This window comes from Anastrepha ludens, chromosome 6 (assembly GCF_028408465.1).
Source record: "Anastrepha ludens isolate Willacy chromosome 6, idAnaLude1.1, whole genome shotgun sequence".
NCBI classification, from domain to species: domain Eukaryota; kingdom Metazoa; phylum Arthropoda; class Insecta; order Diptera; family Tephritidae; genus Anastrepha; species Anastrepha ludens.
This window is the reverse complement of record NC_071502.1, coordinates 73,861,378-73,875,240: the sequence shown is the minus strand read 5'-3', so window position 1 is coordinate 73,875,240 and position 13,863 is coordinate 73,861,378. Positions and strand designations below refer to the sequence as shown.

Sequence of the window (13,863 nt, the reverse complement as noted above, 5' to 3'; positions counted from 1 at the left end):
TTGCATAAACCGCCATAAAAAGCTGCTCAAAAAAATAGGTACATTACAGCATTTATATTAAAAAAACTTTGAAATGGTATAAAAAAAAACTGTTTGTTTTGTACAAAGTTAGTTACCAGTATATCCATCCTTTTGCGATATAACTTTCGATATCCTTCTTGGCATGCTCCTAATTAGGGATCTACACGTATCTTCACTGATTTCATACCAACATTTTTGGACTGCACTCCACAAATCTTGCTTATTTGTAAAACTTTGTTTGCCCAACTTTTGTTTAAGATGTCCCCATAAGTTTTCAATTGGGTTTAAGTCCGGGGATTGGCTGGGCCAAGTTAGAAGGGGAACTTTGTTATCCTCGAAAAACTTTTTTAAAAGCTTGGAGGTATGTTTTGGGTCGTTGTCTTGTTGAAAGACCCAACGCAGTGTCATGTTTTCCTCCGCATATGGAAGCATTACTCTCTCCATTATTTCCCTGTACTCCAAAGCTATTTTGTTTGTTGTCTGGAAAGGACTTACAATGTTGCCGATTTCTGCAGAAATCACCATTGAAGAGCAAAATGGATTCTTTTTTGCCATAGCTAATATGCGACGATCATCACAATCAGTTGTTTTCCGTGGTCTTTCACGGGTTTCTTTTGCCGGTTTTAACTTTAAGGCATTCTGTACAAAATTCAATGACCGGTTTATTGATTTCGCTATTTCTCGCAAAGATTTTCCATCCTTTCTAAGGTTCATTACCAATCGTCTCTCCTCAGATGTACAGTGACTTTTGCGACCCATGGCTGCATAAAAAATTGTTTTATTTTTGGTAAGTAAGCTTCTACACATTTCGAAGCAGAAAAAAATCAAGATCAAAATTTTATAACACAAATCTATACAACAAGACGAATGTACCTATTATTTTGATCAACTGAAATTGCGTTCAAATTAAACAACGTCAATAAAAATTTACAGTTACGGCAAGTGACGCTTTGTTTTTATACTGAGCAGAGTTGCCAGACATAGCACCGCAAGTATGGTTAACAACTACTTCACAGAGATGTTAAAGTTGAACAAAATACTACTTTTAAATATATCGTTTCTAGTGTACTTATTATTTTGATCACATGTGTATGTATGCGATTTCATGATAATTAATGGCATACAAATAAATTTCCAGAACATTATTTAAAACATATAATATTTAAATAAGTAAGCGCCTGCGACTACCTACATTTTTAAATTTTGTCGAAATTCTTAGAAATGTGTAAAGTCGTAGTGCCACACATAAATACACGCTTCTCATAATACCATGTATTGCTTATATTTACACATACATATGTATTTTAAGCACATAACTACATGCATTCATTAACAGAGTTACTCAGTTGGGCAGAGTCAGTCCGTAAAACGTCAACTTTGCACAACGAACAAATATGGAATATGGTCTAACATTTGTTTGGTGCTCCAGTGAACAACATAATGTCCAAAAGTTTTGCGCATGTATGTATGTACATAAGCACATATGATAATGGGAATAAAGTCGATGAACTTTACCCACAAAAAACATGGAATTAAACTTTAATTTAACTTCGGCATACGCTTTATGTAGAGCTGCGAATGCAGGCACACTTTTCATATTTGTCCAACAAATGAATGAGTGGGCAGGTGACTATTATATACTAGTAGTAGTAGCAGGAGAGACACAGGGAAAAAGTGATGCACAATGGTGCAGAGTTCCTAACACGACAGTCTGGTTTATGTTACCGAAACGTCATTACGGCAATGAGTGTGAAATATTTAGGGAATTCTAAACAGAGGCATGAGATGATTTTAGTTGGACCATAAGACGAATATAAATAAATACATAAAAACACACGTAAATTGAAAACTTTTAAGTTGCTATTAAAAAAAATACATACATATAAAAATGCAGTGGTCGGACATTTTTTCCTATACCAAGTTTTAAGTAAAAATATCGGAAGAAATTACTCTCCATTGAACAACACTCTCTTGGCCGGACGCGAATCTCTTATCAAAGGGCATTAACTCTTGTTATCTTAACCAATTAAACTAAAGCCTCTGTTGAGCGGATGTGAACTCCTTATAGGCAAACAAAATAAAAACTGGAAAAAAGGGACTTCCTGGATAAAGTGTGATGTTTTTTCATGCACACATTTAGCAGTGATTTGTGTTCATTTGTGGAAATACGTAATACGATGGGGAGATCAAAGCTTAGTGTGAAGGAGAAAATTGAAATTATTTCTGTCTGTCCGGGGATTAGCCAGTAGGTAAGTTTTACTAATTAAATCTCGCAAACATAATTTTTCCAGACAAAAAATATTTAATTCAATACATTTGGTTTAATGTCATCACATGGAAACGATAATAATACTTCCACTGAAAGTATTACCGAAGAATCTTATGATATTTTCGCAAACGGAAAGCCGTTCCGCAAATTCAAACTTAATTTTTTTTTTAAAAAGATGGTAAGCTAAAGCCAATCGAAGATATATATGTAGTTTATTGACTGAAATGTAATATTTATTTTTATTTCCGTTATTACTTTATATGCATAAATAAAATATGCACTCCTGAAAAAATACCTACACATTTTTGTGCGCATGATATAAAATCAATATCTTTTATTCAAAAAAGATATACTATTCAAATAATTAATAAATTAAAAAGTTCTAAAACAAGTTACCCTCTCCTTGAGCGGACATCTCTCTTGGGTGGACAAAAGTTTACTGACGGTAAGTGTCCACCCAGGGAGGTTTCACTGTATGCAGGGTTTGATTGAAAAGTAATGAGCCTTCCCGCGCGGAGCGTCTGCCCAGCGACCAACCGAATCGGCTGGTGGGGGAAAATTATCGTTGGACCTTTTCCTTCCACTAGAAACCGGTCCCAGTTCGCTGGCAACAGCGGTGCAGTCAACATCGCTCCGCGCGTGAAAGCTGTTTTAAAAGTGTGTTAGGATTTTGCAGTGGCGAAAATGCAGCGATCGTTGGAGCAACGTTACTCGATAAAATTTGGCGTAAAGCTAAACAAAACGAGTACCGAAACCATTGGGCTATTCAAGGAGGCTTACGGGGACCAATCTCTGTCCAGTGCCCCGGTAAAACGGTGGCACAAGTCGTTCAAGGAAGGCCGGGAGGATGTCGAAATCCAAGGTCAAAACCATGCTGATCATCTTTTTCGACTCTCGAGGCATCGTCCACAAGGAGTTTGTACCTCCAGGAAGCACTGTAAACGCGGCATTTTATAAAGAAGTTCTCCTTCGGCTGAAAAACCACGTCGCCCGGGTTCGGCCCGACTTCGTCAACAATAGGACCCTTCATCACGACAATGCGCCGACGCAAACCGCCTTCCTCTGCACCTCTGCATTGGACAAGATGGGGGTTCCGGTGCTTCCCCACCCTCCCTACAGTCCAGACCTGTCCCCTCCGGACTTCTTCTTGTTCCCGCACCTGAAAAGAAAGCTAACGGGGAGGCGTTTCGACTCCATCGAGGCGATCCAAAAAACTGTGACAGCCGAATTGAACGCGATTCCGGCGGATGAGTTTAAAAAATGTTTCGTGCAGTGGAAGGACCGCTACCAGCGGTGTATTGACGCTCAAGGGTCCTATTTTGAAGAATATTAGATGTATATGCCAAAAGGTTTAATAAAACTGCTTAAAAAAAAATAAGGCTCATTACTTTTCAATCAAACCCTTTTTCTTAAGTGATATTCAGGTCCGTCAAAAGTTTGTATATATTATTTTTAATTAAAGTTCCTTTGAATTTATTTATTAATTTAAAGTTTACGTTTTTTTGAAAATGTTATTTATATTCTTCCTTTTAGAGCACCCTTTTGCTAAATAAAACGAATATATGTAAATATTATAGTAGTATTGCTCCATATTATGATTTATAATTTTAATACAGTAACAAAACATTTTATTATAAGCTACGTAGAAGTTTTGAAAAACGCACTCCGAACTCTCATGGTACGTGACTTCACGGAAAATAAATTGAAAGTGCTTACGAATTTATAAGTATGTACACATGTGCTAAGAAGCTTAGGTTACACACTGATATCCTCGTGTGCGTATGTACACACAGAATTGTTGGTACAAGCGCACAAATGAATTAATAAAGGGTTGCAAACTCTGTTAACGATCTCAATAAAAATGAAATGTTGGAATTGTAGATTGGTGGAGTTTACAAGCGAGGCAAGTGATTGTAAAAAAGAGGCGCACAGCTGCATCTAGGTGGACGAACAGCAACAGACTTCAAGTTGAACTGAACTAGCGAGTGTGGCGCATGTAAGCAGACCATGGTTCAACCCAATGACACCGGGAGGCAACTACCATGAAAATGTATGTGTATTTGCATATTTGTATATATACATGCATAGCTATAAACCAATGGTGTAACAACAGAGGCAAACAGTAATGAAAAAACGCATAATAAGCCAATTTCAATTTGTGCATCATGCGGGGTTAAGTTGAAGACTTTATTCGACGTACATACATACATATGTAATGCACACATTCTTATGACAGTGCAATGTAAGGTGCAAGGCAAATCCGTAGTAAAACTTTCTTCTCTCTGCTTCACTTGTAACCCACAGAGGGCAAGAGAAAATGAAGTGCACTGAAGCATACAAGAATTTCATGATTTTTTCCCAATACTACAACACTTTAATTGATTTATAGAATATGTACATATGACTTGTAAACACTTGTATCTGCGCATTGAATAGTACATAGTTTACCCATTGACATTACATACATATTAGCGGAATTACACCAAACACTCCTGCGCAATTTAACCTAATTTCGTGCGTCAATTAGCAATTAACGAAGGGACACCATAAACTTCATACTCCAGCTCACATGAATTATGAATACATTCGGCTTCATTTACATATATTATTATATTTTAGGGCTTCGAACACACATGTTTACAACTCACTTACCCTTCTTATGATGTACTTGAGAGGAACTGTTGGAAAAATGTGCTTAATTGCCGATGCCAAATCGCTGAGTATAGCATCAGCGTTCTGTAATTAAAAATCCAAATCGTGAAGTTAATCTCCAATTTAGTATTCTTGTTGCACTAGACGGTTAGTTGAACTTACCGCACTGAAGCTTCCCGCATCAAAGCTCGTTGCAAATGAATATGGACGATCATTTGTGATGATCGAGAAGTGTGTGGATTTTTTACTTTCCACTGCCTGTATGTCCAAGTAGTGGAAATGGCATTCGATCTGGAGATGAGGAGAGATTATAAATGTTTTTTTTAAAATGTGTTTCATAATAGTACTTTAGTTTTAATCACATTATTATATAAGGGGAGATTTACCTTCGTGGGCACCTTTGCGATTAACAAATATATACGAACTGGCGTGAAAACCTGTAACAATAGAGGAAAAGTAATAATAAAAAAATAATTAGTTTTACGCATATACGTGTTTATAAAACAAAATTAGAGAACTAGCTCAGAAAAGGTTGCCCGCTTTTACAACATGGAATCCACTTTAGTACTCTACAAATGAATTTTTAATTAAGATATGAACTAAAGCTATTTAGATTTACATGGTATGAATATTCATGTCTTATGATTTGTTGGTACTCCACAGGATGGTCCATATAGTGAAAGAAAATAAATTTTTTCGGTATATTATTGATTTATTCGAAACATTGTTATTATTTATGAAACTTGATTTGATTCATGTGTGTGACTCGGCTAGCTTCGCAGCAGCGAATCTTGTAAACCCAGTTAACCCATCAATACATCGGTTTCTGGCATTCTTGACATTCGCCTTAAGAGCCTGAATGTTAATGGATTATTCACATACAATCGAAAGTTCGCCGCACCCCACAAAAAAAGTCTAATGGTATCGCATTGCACACAATAAAAAACTCAATGATATCGAACACAATGTAGGATATATAATAGAAGGGTTTCCCAATAGCGGTTTGTTGATCTTGGTACGTTGTGGCGGCTATGTTGTTCTGGGGGCGTCTGCGAAATCTATTATTTATAAAGACGCTGATGCTAAGCCGCCGCGGTAAGTTACACGATTGAGCACCACATGAAAATGTTAAAACCTTATTATTAAAATGAATGTTCGTTACATGGCCATATCTAATAAAAAAAACATTTTGGTAATACCTCACAGCTTTTTTATTCCATTTCGAGACGACCTTATTTTATTAGAAAATTGTAGTGTGTTGAACTTTCGTATCTCTTTTCTGTGAAAAGTGCAATGCGACCCCGTGTCAATAAAAAGAGTAATATAAAAAACATAATTTAGAATTATTGTGCCTTCAAACTCGTATACTCTCTTTCAGAACAGAGTAAGCTCACCTTTCCTAGCTTCACAGAAAATACAGAGGATTACAGATGTAAACTCATTTTACAAGATAGTTTCAGACCCAACTAGAGTTTTAATGATACAAACATAAGATATGTTGGTACTCATGTCTCTCACTCATGCCGACGAGTTCGGCCATTTTGAATGTTCAGTTATTGTTGTTGACAGCTGCTTTGCTTGCACGTGTTTCGGCTCGACTTCGATTTTTACCTATTCAAAAAGATGGATCAAAGAACCTGTATCAAATATTGTGTGAAAAACGAAATTAAGAGCGCGGATGCATTCCGAATGTTGACTGTGTCATACGGAGAAGCTACTTTGGACCAAAGCTATGTTTACCGGTGGTACAAAATGTTCTCAGAAAGCCGAGAAGATTTGAACGACGAAAAGCATGCCGGACGCCCGAGCACTTCAACAACAGACGAAAAAATTGATGCAGTGAAGAAAATGATATTGGCCAATCGTCGAATCACCGGGAGAGAAGTTGCTGAGGACCTAGACATATCGATTGGCTCGTGCCATTTGATTTTTTTCAATGATTTGGGCATGAGACGGGTCGCCGCAAAATTCGTACCAAAACTGCTCAATTTCGACCAAAAGCAGCATCGCATGAACATTGCAAATGAGATGTTGGACTCTGTTCGCGACAACCCAAATTTGCTCCAGAGGGTCATAACTGGTGACGAATCGTGGGTTTCTGGTTATGACGTGGAAACCAAAGCTCAATCATCTTAATAGAAGCTGCCGCACGAACCAAGACCGAAAAAAGCGGGCCAAGTTCGGTCGAATGTAAAAGTTTTGCTTACCGTTTTCTTCGATTGCAGGGACGTTGTGCATCATGAGTTCTTGGCCACAGGGTAAAACGGTCAATAAGGAATATTACCTGCAAGTTATGCGCGATTTGCGCGAAGCAATGCGTCAGAAACACCTGGATTTGTGAAAGAACAAAAATTAGCTCTTGCGTCACGATTACGCCCCTGCTCACACACATCATTGTTTGTGCGCGACTTTTTGGCCAAAAACAACACACTAATGATGCCACAGCCACCGTATTCCCAGATCTGGCCCCCTGTGACTTTTTTTGTTCCCGAAACTGAAGAGGCCCATTAAAGGACGATGCTATGCTACGATTGACGAGATAAAGACGGCATCGAAGAAGGAGCTGAACAAGATAAAAAAAATGATTTTTTGAAGTGCTTCGAAGTTGGCACAAGTGCATAATATCTCATTGGGATTACTTTGAAGGGGGCAAAATAGATATTAATGAATAAATAAATAATTTTTGAAAAAACAAAGAATTCGCGATACTTTTTGAACACACTTCGTACTTGTTCTATAGTTAGTTTGCTTTCGCATTCAGTTTATTTTTTTCTTTCTGCATATTTTAGAGTGTCGCCTGCGCACATTACTACTTTACAATGCTTTAAAAAATTTTCAATCCATACATGATATAAATAATAAATAGTAAAACACCTACGATGGAACGTTCCACAACGGTTCCTATTTCTACTTTTCCAAATCCAGAGACGCATCCATTTACTTAGGGTTTTTTGAGTCCTTTCAGTCCTATCCTTTAGATAGGAATTGGTTCATTACTCTTATTCCATAAATTTTTAGTTTCTCTGACAGTATTTCCCCTTAGGTAGTCTACTGCAGTTTTGCATGAATATTTATTTCTGAAACCAGATTGGCATTTTGAGAATAGGTTATTTTTTCCATATATTGTTCAAGCTGTTTTTTGACCACTTTCTCAAGCAGTTTTTCAAAGGTTTTTAAACCATTAATGAATTCCTGAATTCCTCGCATTTGTTTGTATCTTTAATTTTTTTTATGGACGTTATCATTCAATCTTTCCCTGATTTTGGGGATTCTCCTTTAGATAGTGAGGTATCAATGATCTTCAGTAATGTAGGACTTAGTGTTACCCAATGATTATATCATTTGTATTTTCGGAGTAACATTATCAAAATCAAACTTATTCTTTTGCGATTTACACACCGAATATAATTCCTTGGCTGATATTTAGCGGAATTTAAAGTCTGTTCATCTATTTTTTTATGACATTGGTGAATCTGGCATTTGCTATTGAGTTTTGTATATGCTTTACACTTGACAAAAAGTACTCTCTAAATTTATTTGATATTTTCGTATAATCACTACATATGTATATTCTATTTTTCAAAACAAACTGCTTTTATTTTACTTGTGCGAGTTTGACCATCAGATTCTTTATTTCATTTCACATCTCTCTTGATTCTTGATGTAGTTATTTTTTGCATTTTGTATAGCTATTTTATATTTATTTCTTTAGTTTGTGTATCTATTCCACTCTTCTTCATCTCCATTTTGCCTTTGTTTAAAATGTACAGTTCTCTATTAAACCAATTATTTGATTGGTTGCTTTCTTTACGCTTTAGAGATTACGCTTTTCAGATGCCTGATCTATTATTTTTTCACACATGTATGTCTTCTGTGCCAACTGAATGCGCCATTTCTTCCTTAAGTTGGAGTGCAAACGTACCTTTGTTGTACCTGAGATATTGAATTTCAGTTTTTGTGCTCAGCTGTTTTGGATGATGAGTTTGTTATTTCTATATATATTTATAATTTCATGATCCGACATTTCTATTATTCATATTAATCTTTATTTTCAAATTTGGCATATTTATTATATTATTACATCGTCAATCAAAGTTTTAAAGTTTGGGGATGTTCTCGTATAATCTGATACTATTTGGCTTAGGCCATTGTCATTTCAAATATATTCAACATTTCGCTTATATAAACCGCTTTTCTTCTAATCCACATTAAAATCCCCTGCGACTATGATATAGGTATTTGTAACCGATAGTAATGCAATATTTTCTCGGAAGAAATCATAAAATTCTCTTCTAGAGCAGCACGTTTACTTCTTCATATTTACATTTACATCCCAGCATTCATATTTTCGTAATTGTTCACTAATTTTGCGCATATATTATTCCCCACCCATGTAGTTGCAGCTCTTAATGTGAAACTCGTTTTCATCAACATCTGCAGTAATATGCGATTCCAAAAGAACCATAAACTCGAGGATACACTTATCTGCTATCAACGCTAACTGATCGAAATTATGTATATTAATAACCCTTGAATGTTAGTTTATAAGCCTTTTAGTAATTTTAGTAGCTAATAGCCAATTTTTTCCCCTTTAGAATTATGTTTGTTGATGTATATGGGGCCTTGTCGATCAAGTATAAAATGGTTTTCGCCCAGATCCAGCTGTAATTTTTCATTTGCTCTGGCGCAATTTATAGATCTTTTTATCGAATCTTTTTGAATCAACTTGTTCTGTGATTTTTCAGACACTTAGCGCAAACTTCTTTGTTTTTACAGTCAGAGGCCTTTTGATTAAAACCCTTGCATTTAAAACAAAATAAATTTCTGCACCATCAAACACTCGACGTCGCTCCCATCCGACACTTCGGAAACTTAATTGCAGTTAAGTATTTGGTGGAAATAGGTGGTAACATAAAACCGTCCTCAGATAATTATTTCAAACCAATAAATACACTTTTTCATTATAATCGTCTCACTTTACAACTATCTAATAAAGCTTTCGATTTGTTTTCAATGTAAAGTATATTTTTATATTTCAACACTGGGTGATATAAACATCATTCTTATCAAAGGTTAGATCAAATTACAGATAGTAGAAGCTAAAAGTTGTTCACAAATATTATACAATTCTCCTTTTAAGGTTATTCTATGCGTAAGGCGACGTTTAAACTCTTTTATAGCACGCAACAACTATTTACTTCTATATCCACTCCTACTGAAACTCAATACTTCTAGACATTTTCCGCTTAAGGGCGCAATTTTCTGCAACTTGTATTTAAAATGTGTTGGATATATACGTACAGTTCTGTGCAAAAAAAACCGGACAGTTTGAAAACTTCATTTTTTGAGGTAGTATGGATTTTATCAAATATGTTTGAATGTGGTTATATTCCATTGTGTTTTTAATACAAAAGTATGAAATAAAATCAATAAATTTCATACGTATTTTTAATATTTTCATACTTTATTTGTTTTAGCATAGTCAATAACGAATGTTTTATTATTAGTTTATCCTTATTATATAATCTTATAGCTAATTAATTCAAAACAAAATTAATTATTTCATTATAAATGTTATAATTTGAAGTTTTAATACTTGGTCGCACCGCATTCCGCCTTTATACGTCTCGGCATTGATGTAACCAGGGTTTGCAACAATTCTTCCCAAATATCGTTGTGCCAAGTGTCCATTATGTTATCCAGGTCAGTTTTGTTCTTCGGCTTTTTTTCAGCTGCCTGCTTCTTTACAATGGCCCAGAGGTTCTCAATTGGGTTTAGGTCGGGACTGTTACCCGGCCATTCCAATTGGACAATTCCGTTTTTCCCCATAAATTCTTTTACCTGCAACAAATAATAAACAAAACACTCGGGAGATTTAACAAAAATCATAACTTACTTTGTGAGATCGGTGGCATGGCGCAGAATCATCCTGAAATATAACGTCCGTTCTTAGAGAATACTACTCCTCAATGACAGGTATTAAATGCCTATTTAAAATTGAAATGTAAGCATCTCCGTTCACCCGACCATCAATAAGAGTCAGTGCTTTCGTTCGGTCATAGCTGAAGCAGCCCCATACCATTCTACCAACTGACTGTCTTACAGTAGGCAGTATGCATCCAGTTTTATATCTTTCGCCAGATCTGCGCCTCACATGGTGGATACCATTCCATCCAAAGAGGTTAAACTTGGATTCATCCGAAAAAATCACATTCTTCCAGTGCTCGACAGTCCAGTTTTCATGAGTTTGGGCCCATCGGTATCGTTTTTGACGCATTTTTTCGTTCAAAAACGGCTTTTTTGCGTGATGTGTTCCTACAAACCCGGCATTTATCAATCTCCTACGCACAGTAGATGAATCTATTTCGACGCCAGTTGCATCCAAGAACTCCTTCCTGATGTCTGCCGAAGATTTGAAACGGTCCTGGATACACATCCGCTTAATCATCCGGTCTTCAGCAGGCGACGTCTTTTTTCGTCGTCCAGATCCTTTCTTTCGCTCCGTTGAAGCCGTTTCTGCAAATTTCTTTAAAAAATCGGCAACAGATGATTTGCTGAAGCCTACTTTAGCAGCAATTTGACGTACGGACATTTTTTGCTGTGATAGTGCAATAATTTGCCCCTTAACGACAGCTCCCATTTGCTTCGATCTTGGCATATTTTTGATATTAACACTTGCCACGTATCAACTATTTCACTTATTGGTTAAATTATGATACAAATTAATTCAAAACTGTTCTATTTATACACAAAAAAGCTACTTACCGCCAAGAAGTTTTATACTCAAGCTATAGAAATTTAAATAGGGTAAATTAGCTGTCCGGTTTTTTTTGCACAGGACTGTATGTATGATATGTACATATTTATATTAGGTACGTTTCAAAGCGAAATTTCTTTTTCGTTTCTACCACTGTCCTGAACGCATTGACCAAGATTAAAATATTTAACGCTTGATTTACCAATTACTTGTTATTTATCGCCTTTTTTCCATATGATGAGCGAAGATATCACTTACTAAGTGAAAATGAGTGAGGAGTAGGTAACAAAGTTAGGTGAACAGCTAATAAACATGTATGTAGGGGTATATGACTATAGGGTGATTCAAGCACAAACATCTTTTTGATTCTTATATTATTTGGACACTACAGTTACATATCAGCACTGAGCCGAATATGCTTCAATGCGAGACAAAGGAAACGATGATGCTTCAACAGTCTTGGGATATCTTGCAAACTTACTTCAAAATACGGTTGTCCAAACCGTATATTCACAGAAAAGAAGTTTTTTTCGTATTTTCTTCTTGGGTCCAACATTTAGAATTGCTGCATCCGAGAATTTTAAAATTTGTATTTTATTAACGAGAAGTCAACGCATCAGCAAATAGTGAAGATTATGCCACTTTATCCTTTCAGAAATACCATTAACGGTGAGTGCCACGTAGGTAAGTTGAAATGTTTCCTGCTAAATATAAAGGCCCTTTGTAATACCACAGTTAGATTCATTTGCCCTCCTTTGCTGAACCAGCCAGCATTCTACATAAATCTCATCAGACTAATTAAGAGCGTAATAGAAAAAATCCCAAAGAGAATTAAAGCGAAAAACTTAACAAACGGAAAATTGCCATCACTTGCTAAGCCAAATAGAAGATATATCAGCACAGTTTGTTTAAAAAAATTCTGTGTTGTAAATTTAAAAACGCAAATAAAAATTCTGCATTGTAAGGACAAAGAAAGTTGGATCTCTAAGACAGCAGACAGAAGCGCGAAAAAGACTCGGTTTCACAAAAAATAATTTTATTTGTTTGCAAAAAGCTAATATGCTTTCTGACCCTTACCTTTCGTGATGGAGAATGTTTCTTGGTATCTACAATTTCTCCAGCACGACTCTCAGGCATCAAACTGTAGCTTTGTTTTTTAACGATTCAGACTATTAAAGGGATATTGTCTGAGTCCTTTGGGGATAAAGTTAGAAACTGTCGAAAAGATCTTGGAAATTAGGTTGACAGGATGCCCTGTTATGAAGTAGCGGCTACCACCACATGAATGAATTTATATTCCATAAATTACGTACATTTGTGTGTTTCTCTCACTACATTTTTTAAAATATACTTGCTTTAAACCACCCTATGTATGCATATATGTAAAACGCAGACGGCCACCCTGGAACCCTTTAAGCTTTTCAACATTATTGTGTTTCTTTAAAAACAAAAACACAAATATTGCAACAATAAATGTACATACAGTTTGTCAAGAATATCTTTGCCTAGTGAAGAAAAATTAAAAATTTTAGTTTTGATCGAGAATTCCAAAAACAAATAAAAAAGCAAACAAAAAATTCCATTACTGTATGTACTTGTCTACGACTATTAGGCGCCAACAGTTATTAAATAAACACACACATTACAAAAACCACAATAAAAAAAAGATGTTTGTATTCCGAAACTAATTAAATCAACTAAATAATTTCTTACCCCTTTCACATTCCATACCATTTGCAAAAAAACCCAAATGAATGAAATTCGCTGAAAAACCCTGCATTTTTTGTTGTTTTCATCAGTTATGCAAAGATTTTATTGACACTTTCTAAGGGGTTACATGGGTTTCGTTGGTTCAAAAAATCGATTTATTTTTTTTTTGCTTATTAATTTCTACAACTTCTCAGGAATATTATCCAAAATTTTCAAGTCGATCCGAATAATAAATTCGGAGATACAGCCTTTGGAATGTGTGCGCTCCAAGCCACTTTTATTGTTACTCAAATTTTAAACGCATTTTTCTCGGAACTGTGTTTTCAAAGTCGGTTGTCAAATGTTTTAGAAAACTACTCAACCGATTTTGATGAAATTTTACACAGGTGTCCGAAATACAATTTACTCGTGCTTGAACGAAGGATTTTTTTTTTTTTTTTTCAATTACAACTAT

General features: G+C 35.6%; 1 protein-coding gene across 12 annotated transcripts in view; it reads right to left on the bottom strand.

The window, feature by feature from the left end:
* Positions 1 to 13,863, bottom strand: part of LOC128868100 (F-actin-uncapping protein LRRC16A) — a 157,771-nt gene that overhangs the window by 41,730 nt on the left and 102,178 nt on the right. For all 12 annotated transcript variants that reach the window (XR_008455062.1, XR_008455063.1, XM_054109840.1 and 9 more), the window contains 3 exons: positions 5,329 to 5,379; positions 5,105 to 5,233; positions 4,943 to 5,026 (listed from right to left, as the gene is read on the bottom strand). Coding sequence is in view for 10 of the 12 variants with exons in the window: in XM_054109840.1 (XP_053965815.1) it covers positions 4,943 to 5,026; positions 5,105 to 5,233; positions 5,329 to 5,379 (264 nt within the window). In the remaining 2 variants the exon portion in view is untranslated. The remainder of the gene's footprint in view (positions 1 to 4,942; positions 5,027 to 5,104; positions 5,234 to 5,328; positions 5,380 to 13,863) is intronic.